At 45.5% G+C, this 17,294-nt stretch overlaps 1 protein-coding gene across 8 annotated transcripts in view; it reads left to right on the top strand.

The window, feature by feature from the left end:
* Positions 1-17,294, top strand: part of KIAA2012 (KIAA2012 ortholog) — a 129,247-nt gene that overhangs the window by 67,746 nt on the left and 44,207 nt on the right. For 7 of the 8 annotated variants that reach the window (XM_037734843.1, XM_037734837.1, XM_037734838.1 and 4 more), the window contains one exon: positions 731-807. In XM_037734843.1, the coding sequence (XP_037590771.1) occupies positions 731-807 (77 nt within the window). The remainder of the gene's footprint in view (positions 1-730; positions 808-17,294) is intronic. The other variant, XM_037734839.1, reaches the window with a different exon arrangement.

Genomic DNA, 17,294 nt, shown 5'->3' on the forward strand with positions numbered 1-17,294 from the left:
AGAGTAGGGCAGTCTTAGAGGGAAATCCTCACTCAAAAACCTCACTAATGGTACAACCTTGAGTGGGTTACTGTGCCTTCTGAGCCTCAGCTGCCACACCTCTAGAGAACAGTGGTAACAACAGCCACGGAGGGGAGACATGGGCATCACACCGCAGCCCCGTGCTGGTGTCCGCTGCTTCCCGGCAGGCTCCACGGTTTCCGTGGCTTCTGTTAGTCTACTCCCTCCAGCCCCACTTTGACCTTTGCCTTTGTTTGATTCATGCTTCCACCTCTCCTCTTGCCCGGCCACGTTATAAGAGAAAAGGAAAGTCTCTGATCTATTTGGAAGTTTGCAGAAGCATGTTCCTACTTCAGTGAAGTGCAGTCATACAAAATTTATACTCAACAGCATCAGCAGATTTTTTTCCATCAATATTTCCTTTTTAATTTCAGCTTTATCTGAATTTTAATAGCATAAAAAATTCACTTTTGTTCTTTTAAAGAGCAACCAAAACAAGAATAATATCTATTTGAATATAAGGTCTTAAAGCTATATTTAACATGGTGTTTAGACTATGCCTATAGAGGTTACAGGTGTTATTTGGTGAGTAAATTATGAATGCCATGGCTGTATATGTGCTTATAATCTTACACACATATGAACTAGGTGTGTGTATGGTATATATAAAAAGTCATGAGATCCAGATCTGACCACCTTGATCTTTGTTCCTCTTTGATTTTCACGACAGCAGACACTGAAACTAGAGCCGATCTTCACATGAATCTTTATGAAGCCTCACCGTTGACCCAAACAACAGAGAAGCAGGTACAGTATTGACTCTGAATGAGGATGGCATTGGGAGTCACAACTCTTGGGTTCTTGTCTCAGCTTGCTGTGTGGCCCTAGGTGAGACTCTTTAGCTCTCTGGTCCTCATTTGCCTAATCAGTAAAATGAGACAAGTAGACTCTGAAATCACAGGGGCTCCTTTACTCCTTGGAAAGTCTTAACTTGGACCGTATCATTTAGCTCTTTATTTGTGTGTGAATAAGCTGAATAGGCCTTTCCCTGACTTCTGCAAAGTCAAAAAGGGAATAAGGGAACATAAAAAGGTGGCATTCAATGAGGCAGTAGGCACTAATTTTCATTCGTAATACAGATAAAAATTAGCAATTAAGAAAAAAAAAGTGGCCGGGCGCGGTGGCTCAAGCCTGTAATCCCAGCACTTTGGGAGGCCGAGGCGGGTGGATCACGAGGTCAAGAGATCGAGACCATCCTGGTCAACACGGTGAAACCCTGTCTCTATTAAAAATACAAAAAATTAGCTGGGCATGGTGGCGCATGCCTGTAATCCCAGCTACTCAGGAGGCTGAGGCAGGAGAATTGCCTGAACCCAGGAGGCGGAGGTTGCGGTGAGCCGAGATCGCGCCATTGCACTCCAGCCTGGGTAACAAGAGCGAAACTCCGTCCCAAAAAAAAAAAAAAAGAAAAAAGAAAAAAAGAAAAAAAAAGTGCAAGGGTAATCATAAAGAAAGGAGGATGGTGCTTCATCTGGATACATTAAGAATTTCTATTAGCAGGACGGTCACAGTGGCTCACGCCTGTAATCCCAACTCTTTGGGAGGCTGAGGTGGGTAGATAACCTGACGTCAGCAGGTAGAGACCAGCCTGACCAACATGGTGAAACCCCATCTCCACTGAAAATACAAAAACAAATTAGCCAGGCGTGGTGGCACGCACCTGTAATCCCAGCTACTTAGGAGGCTAAGGCAGGAGAATTGCTTGAGCCTGGGAGGCGGAGGTTGCAGTGAGCTGAGATCACACCCCTGCACTCCGGCCTAGGCAACAAAGCGAGACTCCATCTCAAAAAAAAGAAAAAATTTCTATTAGCAGGCAGGTCGAGGTGGCTCACACTCACATCAGCTCAGGCCTGTAATCCCAGCACTATGGGAGGCTGAGGCAGGCAGATCACCTGAGGTCAGGAGTTCAAGACCAGCCTGTACAACATGGTAAAACCCTATCTCTACTAAAAATACAAAAATTAACCGGGGATGGTGGCAGGTACCTGTGCTCCCAGCTACTTGGGAGGCTAAGGCAAGAAAATTGTTTGAACCCAGAAGGTGGAGGTTGCAGTGAGCTTAGATCATGCTGTGGCACTCCAATCTGAGTGACAAAGCGAGACCCCGTCTCAAAAAAAAAAAAAAAAGAATATCTATTAGTGGTTCAAGGACATATGTTCACAAATATTTATAAGTTTGCTCCTTCCATGGAAGCTTTGAAGCTGGAACTGTCTTCAAATTCTCTCTAGAGAGGCAACTCAGGGGAATTCCTAGCGCCTCAGAAAATCTGACGCAGAGGCAGCACACGCAGCTCCAGGGGCCTCGCAGGTCTCACCCTGCTGACACCTCCGGGCTGTGATCTTGATTTCTCCATTCTCTACACCTTCCTTCCTGCCATGGCCTGGATTTCCCTTCTTCCCCAGCACTCACTATATATAATGATAATAGAAATATGTTTGCGGCCAGGCACAGTGGCTCACACCTGTAATCCCAGCACTTTGGGAGGCTGAGGCAGGTGGATCGCGAGGTCAGGAGTTTGAGACCAGCCTGGCCAATATGGTGAAATCCCGTCTTTACTGAAAATACAAAAATTAGCTAGGCATGGTGGTAGGCACCTGTAATCCCAGCTACTCAGGAGGCTGAGGCAGAACTGCTTGAACCCAGGAAGCAGAGGTTACAATGAGCCAAGATTGCGCCACTGTACTCTAGCCTGGGTGACAGAGCAAGACTCTGTCTCAAAAAAAAAAAAAAGAAAGAAAGAAAAGAAATGGAGAAACATGTTTGCTTTCATCTGCATGCCTGAGCTGGGCTCTGAGGTGGGACTTGAACTCTCTGTGACAACCCCAGGCCTGGGTCAGGCCTCCGCTGAGGTGAAACACAGCTGAGCAGCTCCTCCCAGCTTCCAAGCAGCTGCAAAATCAACATTTGCATTTTTTAAATGCCCACTTTGCAGACATCCCATATAAGGGATCTAGAAACAGAGTTTTTTAAAGAGTCTGTGACTAAGGAAAACATGATATAGTATATTTTGATAATTCTGCAACCCCAAAGACCATGCAAAGGCCTCACCTACCCCAAACACACTCCAAATTCACACAGCCCCACAGTTCTGTTCCATAAGACCCACTATCACCTGCAATGAAAGAGGGGCTCAGCCAGGCACAGTGGCTCACACCTGTAATCCCAGCACTTTGGGAGGTTGAGATAGGCAGCTCACGAGGTCAGGAGTTCAAGACCAGCTTGGCCAACATGGTGAAACCCCATCTCTACTAAAAATACAAAAATTAGCTGGGCGTGGTGGCAGATGCATCTGTAATAGCAGCTACTTGGGGGGCTGAGGCAGGAGAATGGCCTGAACCCGGGAGGTGGAGGTTGTGGTGAGCCAAGATCATACCACTGCACTCCAGCCTGGGCAACAGAGCAAGACTCTATCTAAAAAAAAAAAAAGAGGGGCTCAACATGTCAAATTAAATCCTAGGCTGAAATATTAACTTTGCAGTCGGAAAAAGGAACACCAGAGCAAGGAGTTTTAAACTCTTATCCCCTGCAAGGCTGTGGAAAGTCAGCTGGCTGAGAAGCCCTTGCGCCTGCCTCTGGTGGGTGGCTCCCACCGGAACCCGTTGGTTTGTCCAAGATGCAGTAGTCCCAATTCCTTTACAAGCAACCCTGAAAAGAAAGGGCATCTGAGGAGAAGTCTAGGGACCCCACCAGCCCCAAACACAGAGAAAACAGGGTGGGAGGGAGGTGGGAGTGACTTCCTGGCCCCCTGCACCCCGGCTCACTTCTCAAGGCTAATGGCCTCTTACTAGATTAATCACTGACTTCAGTTTTAACTACTTCCTCGGCCTACTCCAAGGCAATGACTAATTTCATGTTTATTATAAAGCATCTGAAACACATTTAGGAACAAATTTCTGCCCAGCCGACTTCAGTTCCCTACCTTGATGGGCCACTGGCAATCCAGGGGATTCCTTCCCCTGTGGCCTTTCCCACCCTGAAGCAGAGGACACCACAATACTGATCCTAGCAGCCGTTCCTTTCCATCAGTTCCCCCACTGACTCCCCACTCCTTCCCTTCCTCGGTATCAGACCCGATTAGGGGTTCAGTCACATGAAAGACTTGTACTTTTATCCCAGCGCTAGCTGAGAGAGGGGAAGACATGCCAAAGGTGGATATTCTGGTATTACCACCCTCTAATAAGAAGTTGCAGACCTAGATTTGGAAAACAATCTCTGGCGTGTGGGTTGGGGAGAAAGCCACGCCGTGCTCTGCAGAGGCTGGGGTGATGGTTTCCTGAGCTGGAGGCTTCTCCGGAGGCCCTACCGCGGCGATGGGAGAGCCGTCACCTTGTCTCCTCGGAGGCTGTTCGCGCTGCAGTGGGAGCAGAAAGGGTTAGGCTCCTTCCTCCAACACGCGATGAGGATGGCAAATGGTGGGAACGGCTCCCAAGGCACCCCTTCCACACCTGACCCGAGGAGCGGGGCCTCAGCGGTGAATCCATCAAAAGAAACGAGAGTAGCAACTGACATCAGCAACTTCCTAGGAGTTGAAAGAGGGGGTGAGTGGGTGGGGGGAGGGGGGAAGAAAACTACAAGGGGAAATGTGGAGATGAAAAGAGAGCAATGAAAAAAGAAAAAGGAGACAAGCAGACATGTTTCAACTCCAAACTCCCATTTCCTCTTTCAAATGAACTGCTTCCCCACTGTGAACAGAATCAAGTATTTATGAAGGCATTTTTTGCATATTAATAACTGCATATGGAGCATCGCCAGTGCTGAAGTCCTAAAGGTACGGTGCCCTTTTTTAATGCAGGTCTTTCAAACTCCTCACAGAATTTGGTATTCTCCTTCAGATTTATTTTCATTTCTGCCTCGTGGCTCCTCCTAAGGCCCTTCATTTGATTAAGGGAAATTAGTTTCTGGGATACCTTCAGAGACTGAGTATTGCTCTTACCTCGGTGGGCCACTGACATCAATCGCGGGAGAAGCTTTTCCTCTCCCCCAAGGCCTCTCTGTGTAGGGGCCGCAGGTTGGGTAAGGTGACCAGCACCTAAAAAGAGTATTAAAATTATAAACGAAAATTTCAGGAGGAAATATTAACATAGCTAGACAGTGGTAGGAGAAAGTAAAACTGAAAAAAAAAGTAAAATAATTTCATTAACTTTAACATTACTATCTACACTCAGTAAAGATTACCTGCAATTTTGAAAGAAAAACATTGAGAACCATAATGAGAAAAATAAGCAAAAGATAGAAACAATTCATATACATAAAGGAGTAACAGAAAATAAATGCGAAAAAATTATTCATCTTGATTAGCAATTTAAATGCATATTGAGGCAAACTGTAAGTACCATCTTATATCTGAGATCTGTACCTCCTCTTACTCTTTTTAAATGGTAACACCCAGGGCTGCCAGGGTTTTGGTAAAACTAATATATGCTTCTGGTGAATCACAGTCTTGGTTCAATTGCTTTGTAAAGCAAAATGGCAATATAACTCATGAAACATGAAAAACATAAAATATCCATTGATTATGTATTTCTGACTCCTGGGAATTTATCCTAAGGAAATAATTCAATGGAAAAAAAAAAAAAGTCAGTGAAGATGTCCTTTGCAGCATTATCTATAATAGAGAAAAACTACCACTTTGGGAGGCCAGGGTGGGTGGATCACTAGGTCAGGAGTTCGAGACCAGCCTGGCCAACATGGTGAAACCCTGCCTCTACTAAAAATACAAAAACTAGCCAGGTATGGTGGCAGCCGTATGTAATCTCAGCTACTTGGGAAGCTGAGGCAGGAGAATTGCTTGAACCTGGAAGGCAGAGGTTGCAGTGAGCCAAGATCGTGCCATTGCACTCCAGGCTGGACAACAAGAACAAAACTCAGTCTCAAAAAAAAAAATTGAGAAAAACTGGAAACAGCCTAAGGGTCTAACATCAGAGAAATAATTTTGGGGAGGTTTAGAATCTTGTGGCCTCCAGCCACATGACTCCAAAACCGTAATTTCTAATTTTGTTGCGAATTTGTTAGTCCTGGGAAGACAGTCTACTTCCCAGGTAGGAAGGGAGTTTGTTTTGGGAAAGGGCTGTTACTGTCTTTGTTGCAAAGCTAAACTATAAACTGAGTTTATCCCAAAGTTAGTTCAGCCTACACGCAGGAATGAAAGAGGACAGCCTGGAGGTTACAATCAAGATGGAGTTGGTTAGGTCAGATCTCTTTCAGCGTCTCAGTTATAATTTTGCAATGGCAGTTTCACCCTCGGTGAAAGGTTTAATTCCAGCATTAAAAAAGGATGATTGTTCGTATCAGAAACTGAAATTTAATATTAATGTTTAACACAGGCAACATCGTTGACATTTTGGACCAGACTGTCTTTGTTGTGGGAACTTTCCCGTTGACGTAGGATGTTAAGCAGTGTCCCTCCCCAGTTGTGACAATCAAAAATGTTTCCAGATCCTGATAAATGTCCACTGGGGAGCAAAATCACCTCCAGTTGAGAACCACTGATTTAACTTTTTTTTTTTTTTTTAAGGGTGGGGTCTCACTCTGTTGCCCAGGCTGGAGTGCAATGGCGCCATCTCAGCTCACTGCAACCTCTGCCTCCCGGGTTCAAGCAATTCTCCTGCCTCAGCCTCCCAAGTAACTGGGGTTACATTTTTTTTTTTTTTTTTTTGTATTTTAGTAGAGACAGGGTTTCGTCGTGTTGTCCAGGCTGATCTCAAACTCCTGAGCCCAGGCAATCCACCCACCTCAGCCTCCCAAAATGCAAGGATTCAGGCGTGAGCCACCTTGCCCAGCCTAATTTAACATTTTTAAAGTGGAAATCAAAATAAGTCTACCATGACTGCTATTATGTTTTTTTAAAAAGTATCTATAAGGAAAAGACTTGCAAATAATGCATTTTAAAAAGTACAATCATGCAAACTTGAAATTGAGGGATATTTTGTTTTTTACTTTGTTTTCCTGGTCTTTTTTTTTTTTCATTGTTTTGCCTTTTTCTAAATTATCCCTATAAGAAGGAAAGATTGATCATGAGGAGAGCTGGTTTTAGTCAAGTCTAGTATAAAATAATCTAAGACTCAGAGTATATGACAAGTATACAGTAAACTGAGCAGGGGTCAACACCATAGCACCATTATTTTTAGCTAATTATCATTTGTTTAAAATATTTAACATTAATCAGGTTTTTATTAGATTATTGAATAGAATCCTTGGCATTTTCTTCTTAAGGATCTCAATCCCTTTTTGGCATTTTATCCCTCTAACCCCAGACTTTGGGGGACAATGAATTCATCTTTCTGAAAAATTGGGATGCAGACCATAAAACGCTCATCCATCCAGATCCATCTATGTAAGCCTGGGAAAAGCACTGAGCCCGCTTGTTTATAGAGGTGTTGGGGCAGAGGTTTTCAGTAAAGAGTATCAAAGTACGAGCTCAAAACCTTAATTAGATTTCCCCAAAATGACTGCATCTCTTTGTTTCAAATACGAAAGAAAGCATCTCACCAGTTTTCCCATTGTCACTTTTCTCCCTTTGTTTAAACTGTTTCCAAGCTGGGGAGAACAAACTTCCTTTCTCACATACCTTCTCTTGGGTGTTGTTTTGTTGCTTTGTGGGGCTTACAGCTTGGGTAGGATCCTAAAAATCCTGTTAAATTGGTGTTACGTCCCTTTTTCCACTCCTGTTTCAACCTATACTATCTCTTGAGCTCAGGTTTCATCAGTTTACAACAGTATAAATTCATATTTGATCTTATGTATCCTACGTTTACCTTTTTTGGATTTCAAAGAGTAACCTGTAATTCTAGCACACCATGATTTGGTTTGAATAAACCTATGTTTACCCAATCTGTTTCCTTGCTGGTTTCACAGATGGTGTTCATATCCCCGTCAGCTCTCCTCTTTCAGGATCAGAAACAACACATACACACACACACACACACACACACAAAGAAATAAACCACCTGTAGACACACTATGTTTTGTACAAGGGTACAAAGGTAACCTTTTATTTCAGAGGCCTTCTAAGCCATACCCTACCCTGCCTTCTGTTTAAGGCTGTTATCTGCCTTTGTATTCCTTGTGTCTGGCACAGTTCCTGGTACATGAGAGCCACTCATAAATAAATCAACAGGCTGGGTATGGTGGCTCACGCCTGTAAGCCCAGCACTTTGGGAGGCCGAGGTGGGGGGATCACTTAAAACCAGGAGTTCCAAACGAGCCAGGGCAAAAAAGTGAGACACTATCGCTATATAAATAAATATTAACAAATGAATCTGTCAGTAACATTTAGGTCCATGTTCTGGATAGAAAAATGCCATCTCCTCTAAGATTTAGAGATTGCACTTGTATTTTCAGTGATAATGAGATGGAAGTTCAACTGATATTTACCTCACAATTCACAAAATCTAGGCATTTCCTGCTATTGGTCATTATGATTTGGTTTTTCCTTCTCTGGAAAAGCTTTGGGTCATGTGCACACTTGGGGATGTCACTAGGCAGCCTTCTTAGAGATCTCTGTGAGGCAGGCAAGTAAGATTGGTCTCCGCACTGATGCCTAAGATAATTCGCTTTCTCCATTTCCCCATCAAGAGACACGCTCTTAACTCCCTACCCTGCCTTTGTTTCTTGTTTCTAAAGTCGGCTCTGTTTTCCAAGACATTGCAACAGTTCACTTAGTTCCATGCCTGTGCTCACTCTCCCTTCTCTCTCTCTCCCTCTTTCTCTCTCTCTCTCTCTCTCTCTCTCGCTCTCGCTCTCGCTCTCTTTCTCTCTCCCCACCCCCCCCCACCACCTCTGGTTTTGTAAATAGCTTTGGTTGTGGAACTTGATTCAAAGGCTTTTTGAAGATCTAAGCAAACTTCATCTTCTGGTTCAACCTTGCCCACAGGATTACTTTGTCTGCCCCAAAACACCATAGACAATTTAAGGCTAATTTCCTGAGAGTGGTTTGTTTTTAATTACAAAATCAAGGCTTTTATTTGTTGAATTTTCCCTGCAACTGTCATTTATTCCAATAAGTTTGTATTAATTGATGTCTTGGCTGCTAGTGACACATAATGTCTGCCTAGTTAATTCCTTTTCCTTTTTTCTTTGTATCATGGAAAATGTCAAACATATGTAAAAGCAGAAAGAATAGTATGATGGGCCTCCACGTACCTATCACAAGCTTTAACAATTATCTCCCCGTTATCTTGAAAGGGTCTTTTTTTTTAAGATGGAGTCTCGCTCTGTTGTCCAGGCTGGAGTCCAGTAGCACAATCTCGGCTCAATGCAACCTCTGCCTCCTGGGTTCAATCCATTCTTCTGCCTCAGTCTCCCAAGCATCTGGGATTACAGGCACCCGGCCACCATGCCAGGCTAATTTTTGTAGTTTTAGTAGAGTTGGGTTTCACCATTTTGGCTAGGCTGGTCCTGAACTCCTGACCTCGGGTAATCCACCCACCTCAGCCTCCCAAAGTGCTGGCATTACAAAGTGAGTGAGCCACCCACCTGGCTGAGAGGGTCTTTTTAAATGTAATAACAGCCAATGTGTTTGAGTGTTGCTATACACAGGGTTTAGGATCATCTCATCCTTACAACATCCCCATGTAGTTGGTACACTTATTATCCCAGTTTACAGATAAGGAAATAGATGTCAGGATTAATAGGGCCTCATTCACACATGAACTGCACTCTCAAAGAGGCCTAGTCATTTGGGAATCCAATAAAACTGCATTTAAACCCCAACTTCTAGACCAGGAGCAGTGGCTCACACCTGTAATCCCAGCACTTTGGGAGGCCAAGGCTGGAAGCTTACTTTAGCCCAGGAGTTTGAGACCAGCCTGGGCAACAAAGTGAGATCCCATCTCTATAAAAATTTAGCCAGGTATAAGCGAGTCACCGTGGCTCATTCCCATAATCCCAGCACTTTGGGAAGCTGAGGCAGGTGGATCACCTGAGATCGGGAGTTTGAGACCAGTCTGACCAACATGAAGAAACCCTGTCTCTACTAAAAATACAAAATTAGCCGGGCATGGTGGCAGGTGCCTGTAATCCCAGCTACTCAGGAGGCTGAGACAGGAGAATCACTTGAACCCAGGAGGCGGAGGCTGTGGTGAGCCAAGATCGTGCCATTGCACTCCAGCCTGGGCGACAAGAACAAAACTCTGTCTCAAAAAAAAAAAAAAATTAGCCAGGTGTGGTGGTGCATATCTGTAATCCCAGCTACTCAGGAGGCTGTGGCAGGACGATTGCTTGAGCCTGGGTGGTCGAGGCTGCAGTGAGCCTTGATCACACCACTGCACTCCAGTCTGAGTGACAGAGTGAGACTCTGTCTCAAAAATAAACAGGCTGGGCACAGTGGCTCATGCCTGTAATCCCAGCACTTTGGGAAGCTGTCGGGGGGGTGGGGAATGGATCACCTGAGGTTAGGAGTTCGAGACCAGCCTGACCAACATAGAGAAATCCTGTCTATACCAAAAATACAACTCAGTTTCCTCATAGGGTAATAATATTTCCCTGATGGGGTCATAACAAGGATTAGATGAAGCATATGGAAAGGGATTCACCCAATGCTTGGAACAGACAGCCTTCAGTACATTATAATAATTACTATTATACTCCCCTGTCCCTTGCCTTGAAAGCCATCGTAGAACAGAACTTGGAGCTTGTGTACAATCTAAGGGTTTAGACGTGGAAAAGGAGAAGCTTGAAAAGCTTCATTTAAAGGAATCATTTAAAGGAGGACTATGAGTCAATCTACCAATCATTCCTCCCTTCCCCATACCCAACCCCCAATTCAAGCATCCCTCTTTCAGCCTCCCAAACATCTTCCATGCCTTCTGGAAGGTTAACTGTGTTTCACTGCTTAAAATTCTAACTATTTGAGATTATTTTGGGCTCCTCATATTTCCTTGTGAAAGTTAATTTTAATTGCTTCCCCCCATACCTAAGGGAGCACAGCTGAAGGCCTGAAGCAGAGGGGAGGCAGGGAATTTGGGGGCCAGGAGCCTTGTGTCGGCAGGACCCCAAGGCCCACAGCACAGGGCTGCAAAATTTAGACATCAGAAGACAGAAGACCCTAGTGGAGGGGAGGGAGTCAGGAAAGTGTGGAGGGCCAGGAAAGAAAAAGAAAGGACAATTTTCTTTCTCTTCTTCCAGGCTTCTGCTGTCCCACATGACCGGGACTACCTCGCCTCCATAGTCCAGCTGAATTTGGGTTAAATCAACTTTTATGGGCGAGTCCGGGAATCAAAACACCATTTTTTTCCCCAGTAAAAATCAACTGACTTAAAAATGACCTTTTCACAGTGGAATCATTTTGCAAGTTGAGATTCCCTGTCTGTCGGTTGTCAGATTGGAAAAGTCCCACCAGACCCAACAAAACAAGGAAGTCACACCCTGTTGAGTTCAAGTTTTGAGTTGGAAGGAGCTGGGGGGTTGTTCAGATTTCTTACCTTTCACCCCCCGACCTCCCATTTCCCAGTCTAAAATAGAATGTGGCACCTCTCAAACAAAGGCACGGTTCCAGCCTGAATACAGCTACCCACCCCCTCACAGAAAAAGCTGGTTTCTACTCCCCTTGGGGCAGAAGAGATCACTATTTTGGCTTGAAATTTTTTTCCTCCAGCTTCTGCTAAGCCAGATAAACAGTGATTCTGTTACATCAACAAAGCACATAATTATGTTGAAGACAGTATCAATTAGAACTCATGGATAAGATTTCCTTCCAGATAGTAGAAGCCCTGGAATGAAGGTGTCCAGAGTTTCATTATTCAAAACGTCCTGGGAGAGAACAATGAGCTTAGCCCCATTTTCTAAGTAGGGAAGCTGAGGCACAGAAAGATTCATGACTTAGCCAGTCATGAAATGAGCCCCTCACAAAAGCCAAGATTGGATGTTGCCATGTTTCTCATCCAAGTCTCATGTTTGCCAACTGTTCGGCTAATTTGCTAAACACTCAGGAGGATGTAAAATCTCCTTCTATAGAGTCGAGGACATTAAAAAATGGATGAAGACCGGCCAGGCACAGTGGCTCATGCCTGTAATCCCAGCACTTTGGGAGGCCAAAAACAAGCAGATCACCTGAGGTCAGGAGTTCAAGACCAGCCTGACCAATATGGAGAAACCCCACTCTACTAAAAATACAAAATTAGCTGGGCATCGTGGCACATGCCTGTAATATTAGCCACTCAGGAGGCCAAGGCAGGAGAATCACTTGAACCCAGGAGGCAGAAGTTATGGTGAGCCGAGATCGTGCCACTGCCCTCCAGCCTGGGCAACAAGAGCAAAACTCCATCTAAAAAAAATAAATAAATAGATGAAGACCAAAATTTCTGACAGGAGGACAAGAAAGCTCTTCTTTGGCCAACAAACTAATTTTGTCTCCATCATGCCTACTTGTGGAGCCCTCGCAAAACACCCCACTCAGCCCATTTCACCAGCATGAAATTGCCTGTAGAATGTAAAAAGTGGACCCGAACCTCAGGTGGCCAAGACGAGCAGGATGAACCCAGGTGACAGGCACTGGACTGCTGGGCACATTTGTGTGGGTGGAAGGCCGCTGTGGCTGGGGTTTCTGCTGCTCCTCAGAAAGAGGCTCTGTAGGCAGGCAGGGTTGCTGAGCTAAGATCCTGGGCATCCGTCTGACCCCCTGCACACTGGAGGCCTCCTGCCTTCCAGCCAGGGAAACCTAGACAAAGACAGAACCTCAGAGTGAGGACCTTGGGGGTAGCCGGGGAGGTTGGCCTTGCCACACGGAGGGTGTCCTCCGAGTCAGCCTGGGATTAACAGTGTGTACAATGCCCGGCCCACTGGGATCTCCTCTCTAGGCAGCCCCATCTCAGGGAGCCCAGGGAGTCCCAGGCACACTCAGCCCCACCAATGGCCCCATCCCCGCTGCCCGCTTTTAGGTCCGTAGGCTGCCGTGGGCAAGGAACAACAGGGCCGGAAGGCCAAACACGAGGAAAGTTGCCAGCTCCCTTGCTCCTGCAGAAGGGCCCTTTCCAGGATTTGGTTCCCCTACCCTAGCAGGGGGAGGGAGGACAGGGAAGCTCAGGGTCCCAGCCTCCTTCTCCCCTACCCCCAGGAACTAAATCTCTCAGCTCTCTCTGTGCCCCCAGAACTCAGAGCCACCAAGAGGAGTCAGACTATTAGCCAAGAAGGGGAGCCCGGGGGTCAGAGGAGGGACTGACTCTTCTTTGTGTTTACTCACAGGAGGGGACAAAGGCCCTGTGTGCACAGAGGTTTGATGTGGCCACTTGAGAGACCACCTAAGGGTTTCAGTCCCCCCACCCGCTCTTCAAGCATGAAGATAATGGCAGGGTGTGTTCCCCAGCACATTTCAGATCTTGGTTACAAAGGCCCTCCTCCCTTCTGTTTCTTCCTCCAGCTCAGCTTGCCCACAGGTTCCCGGAGCCTCTTGGCAGCTTGCTCTCCGCCAGAATGAAGTTGTGAGCTGCGTGGGAGGCAGTTAGACAGCGAGAGTGTTGCAGCCTCCTTAATGAGGGACAATCGCTCTTCTTGGAGCCATTAAGCCGCAGCTACAAAGATGGGGAACCCCAATTAGAAAGAAGTGGGAGAGGTAATGAGGACGGCCTGAGGGACACCCACAGGACAGATCCTTATCTCTGGTGGCTCTGTGGGACCCAGGGCTGGAGACGCAGCCACTTGGGTTTAGAATTTTGTCTCCTTCTTAATGTTAGATGTTCCAAGGTCTGTTTGGAGAGCCAACCCATTTTAAAGGGTAGTGACCCTTTAAAATACACCAGCTGAAGGGAAGAGGAAAAATCACTGGGAAGAAGGGTTTCTCCTTGGATCATCTGTGGCTCAGATATTATAATCCAAGAGTAAGGAAGGAAATAGTAAGATGTGTCTGTAATTTTCATGGATGTTCTCTTTAAGTTTTGCTATATTATATATGTGTGTGAGTCTAGATATTTGTACACAACCGACAGCTTTTTTTTTTTTTTTTTGATAGCTCAACTGAATCACATTGTGTTTACAGCAAGATAATAATCCTGGATTTTCCATGGCTCACTCTGTCAGAGTGTAAGATTAGCTCTTGAATTCATTAACAGTCATCTCCTTTTAAATGTCAGATAACTTTTTAAATGCCAAGTACTTATGCAATGCCTTCTGTGCAATTCAAATCAGCTTTACCAAATTAACTCGTTAATCTTTATTGCCTCATTTACTGAAGAGAAAGGCTTCCAGGTGTTTTTAGCAGAACATAAAAATATTAAAGTATTTACAGTACAATATAGGTGAAGGGATGGGTTCTGTTTTTCTGCTAAACATTTCACCATTCCAACAGTTTTTTGTTTGTTTGTTTGTTTTGTTTTGTTTTTTTGTTTGTTTGGTTTTTTTGTTTGTTTTTTTTTTTAAGACACTCTCACTCTGTGCCCAGGCTGGAGTACAGTGACAAGATCTCGGCTTACTGCAACCTCCACCTCCCAGGTTCAAGCAATTCTCATACCTCATACTCCCAAGTAGCTGTGACCACAGGTGTGCACCACCATGCCTGGCTAATTTTTGTATTTTTAGTAGAAATGGGTTTTGCTGTGTTGACCAGGCTGGTCTTAAACTGCTGGCCTCAAGCGATCTACCCACCTCCGCCTCCCAGAGTGCTGGGATTATAGGCATAAGCCACCACATCCGGTCATTCCATTAGTTTTTTAATCATCTCCACCAAAGTGTTCACAGAAAAGAAACAAAAACCTTCAGGCATCTCTGCTTTCTTCCGTTCTGCCGCTTTCCTTCCCTTTCATTTAACCTTGTGTTTTCTTCTTCCTCCTGTACCTTTAGAGACCTTGACTCCTGATCACTATTTATTCTTGCCTTTGCTCTCAGCATACCCAAGAGCTGCACGTGTCGGTTGTGATTGCTCTACCTCTCAGAAAACAGAGGGGTACCTCACAGGGCCAGGGATGGAGCCCAGAAGGCTAGGACAGACAGGCCTATCAGGAATTCCGCTTTCCTTTTCAAAGATCCCCTGCTTACCTCTAAGTAATCAGACTACAGGCCAGGCACAGTGGCTCACGCCTATAAATCCCAGGACTTTGAGAGGCCAAGGTCGGTGGATCACCTGAGGTCAGGAGTTCAAGACCACCCTGGCCAACATGGCAAAACTCCATCTCTACTAAAAATACAAAAATTAGCCGGGCATGGTGGCACACACCTATAATCCCAAGCTACTCAGGAGACTGAGGCAGGAGAATCACTTGAACCCAGGAGGCAGAAGTTACAGTGAGCTGAGATCCCACCACTGCACTCCAGCCTTGGCGACAAGGCAAGAATCTGTCTGAAAATAATAATAATAATAATTAAATAAATAAATAATCAGACCACAGAGATATCAGCTACCCTGATTGCTAAAGATAGATCCATCCAGGGCTGGCTCCAGCTTGTCATCCAGGGCTCTGCTCAAATGTCACCTCCTCAGAGAGGCCTCCCCTGATCACCCAAAGCAAGTGGCCACCCGCTTCTCATTGCCCTCCCTCCTAGCACCATTGCATTGTCTTCACAGACTAGTCACTACCTAAAAGCATCATCTTTCTTATGTGTGCTGACATATAGTAGGCATTTGATAAATATCAGTTTAATGGATAAATGAAAAACTACCCAAGCACCTGACTTTGCACTGAAGTGGGCCATAACCTGTTACTTACTCTTTTGTTCAGCAAATATGTATCAAGTGTGTGTTCATTTCCAGACCCTGAGTCAGAAACTGCTGGGACAATGGGAATGGAACAGCCATGGTTCCTGCCTTCAGACGGCTTCCAGTCTAGAGGGGGAGGAGAGATGGCTGCACAAGCCTGAGCAATTATTGTGGGCAATGGTGGAAGGTGCTCATGCTCTGGGAGGTCATGGGCACAGGGAAGCCAGACCTTAAGGATGAAAAAGAGTCAAAAAGGGGAGAGGGAAGGATATATGCAAAGGCCTTGCTCCGGGAGCTCAAGGGCTGGCGTCCATGTGGCCCTCTGCTCTGCTATTCCCATCATGAAGTAAACACTTCATGCAGATAGGCCCTAGAATCCTCCCTCACCATCTTCAGAGCTTTGCTCAGTCATTGCTTTTTCATGGGACCTTCCTTGACTCCCTACTTAAAACTGCAGCCTCCACTTCCATCGCCAGCTATTCCCTTAGCCTACTTTGTGTTTTCTTTTTCTCCCTAACACAATCCACCTTCACAGGTACTTACGTTCCAGTTCCTTGTTGATTCTGTCTTCCCTTTCAGTGGAATGGATGTGTACTCTTCATGAGGATGGAGACTTTCGTCCCTTTGGGCACTGCCCTGTCTGCTCTGCCTGGCATAGAAAAGGCACCCAATAAATATTTGTTGAATGACTGAATGAAGCAGGAGAGATCATCCAGGGCCAGGCAGAAAGGGCTTATAAACCTTGTAGGCCAATTGGCCTTCATCCTGAGGACAATGGCTTTTGAAGGTTTCAAGCAAAGAAGTGATATGGACCAGTGTGTATCTTGGAAGGAGCACCCAGGTTGCAGTGTGGGGCATGGGTTGGAGGGCAGCTTCAGGTCCAACCCTGTGGTATCCTGAAACACAACACCCTTTGCATGGCCCAGAAGCTCAGAGAGCACCTGGGGCCTCCCAAACTCCTCTGTTAGCCCATTCTTCCTTCTCTCTCTGATACGTTTGTTCCAATCAGTCTCCCTAAGACATCAAATTCAATTTTGTTACCTTGGAAATAAACTGGAATCTTGCTGTAACCATATTTGCTGCAAAGCAGATTTGATAACCATTCATGGAAGCTATAGAAGAATCAAAAAGATCTCATTAAAAAGGAGTCTTCAGCAGATGTGATTTTAGCTCTGTATATATCAGGTAATGGCCTTGGGCAAGTTGCTTAACCTCCCAGAGCCTCCTGGTTTCCTTGTCTGTATAATGGGAGTAACAGTACCTGACTTACAGGGTTGTTGTGAGGGTTAAAGGAAATAATTAAAACCCTGGGACCGGCCGGGTGCCGTGGTTCACGCCTATAATCCCAGCAATTTGGGAGGCCGAGGCAGGTGGATCATGAGGTCAGAAGTTCGATACCAGCCTGACCAATATGGTGAAATCCTGTCTCTACTAAAAATACAAAAAAAAAAAGTAGCCAGGCATGGTGGCACATGCCTGTAATCCCAGCTTCTTGGGAGGCCGAGACAGGAGAATTGCTTGAACCCAGGAGGCAGAAGTTATGGTGAGCCGAGATCGTGCCACTGCCCTCCAGCCTGGGCAACAAGAGCAAAACTCCATCTAAAAAAAATAA

The sequence above is a fragment of the Cebus imitator genome, unplaced genomic scaffold, assembly GCF_001604975.1.
Source record: "Cebus imitator isolate Cc_AM_T3 unplaced genomic scaffold, Cebus_imitator-1.0 Scaffold671, whole genome shotgun sequence".
In the NCBI taxonomy this organism is placed as follows: domain Eukaryota; kingdom Metazoa; phylum Chordata; class Mammalia; order Primates; family Cebidae; genus Cebus; species Cebus imitator.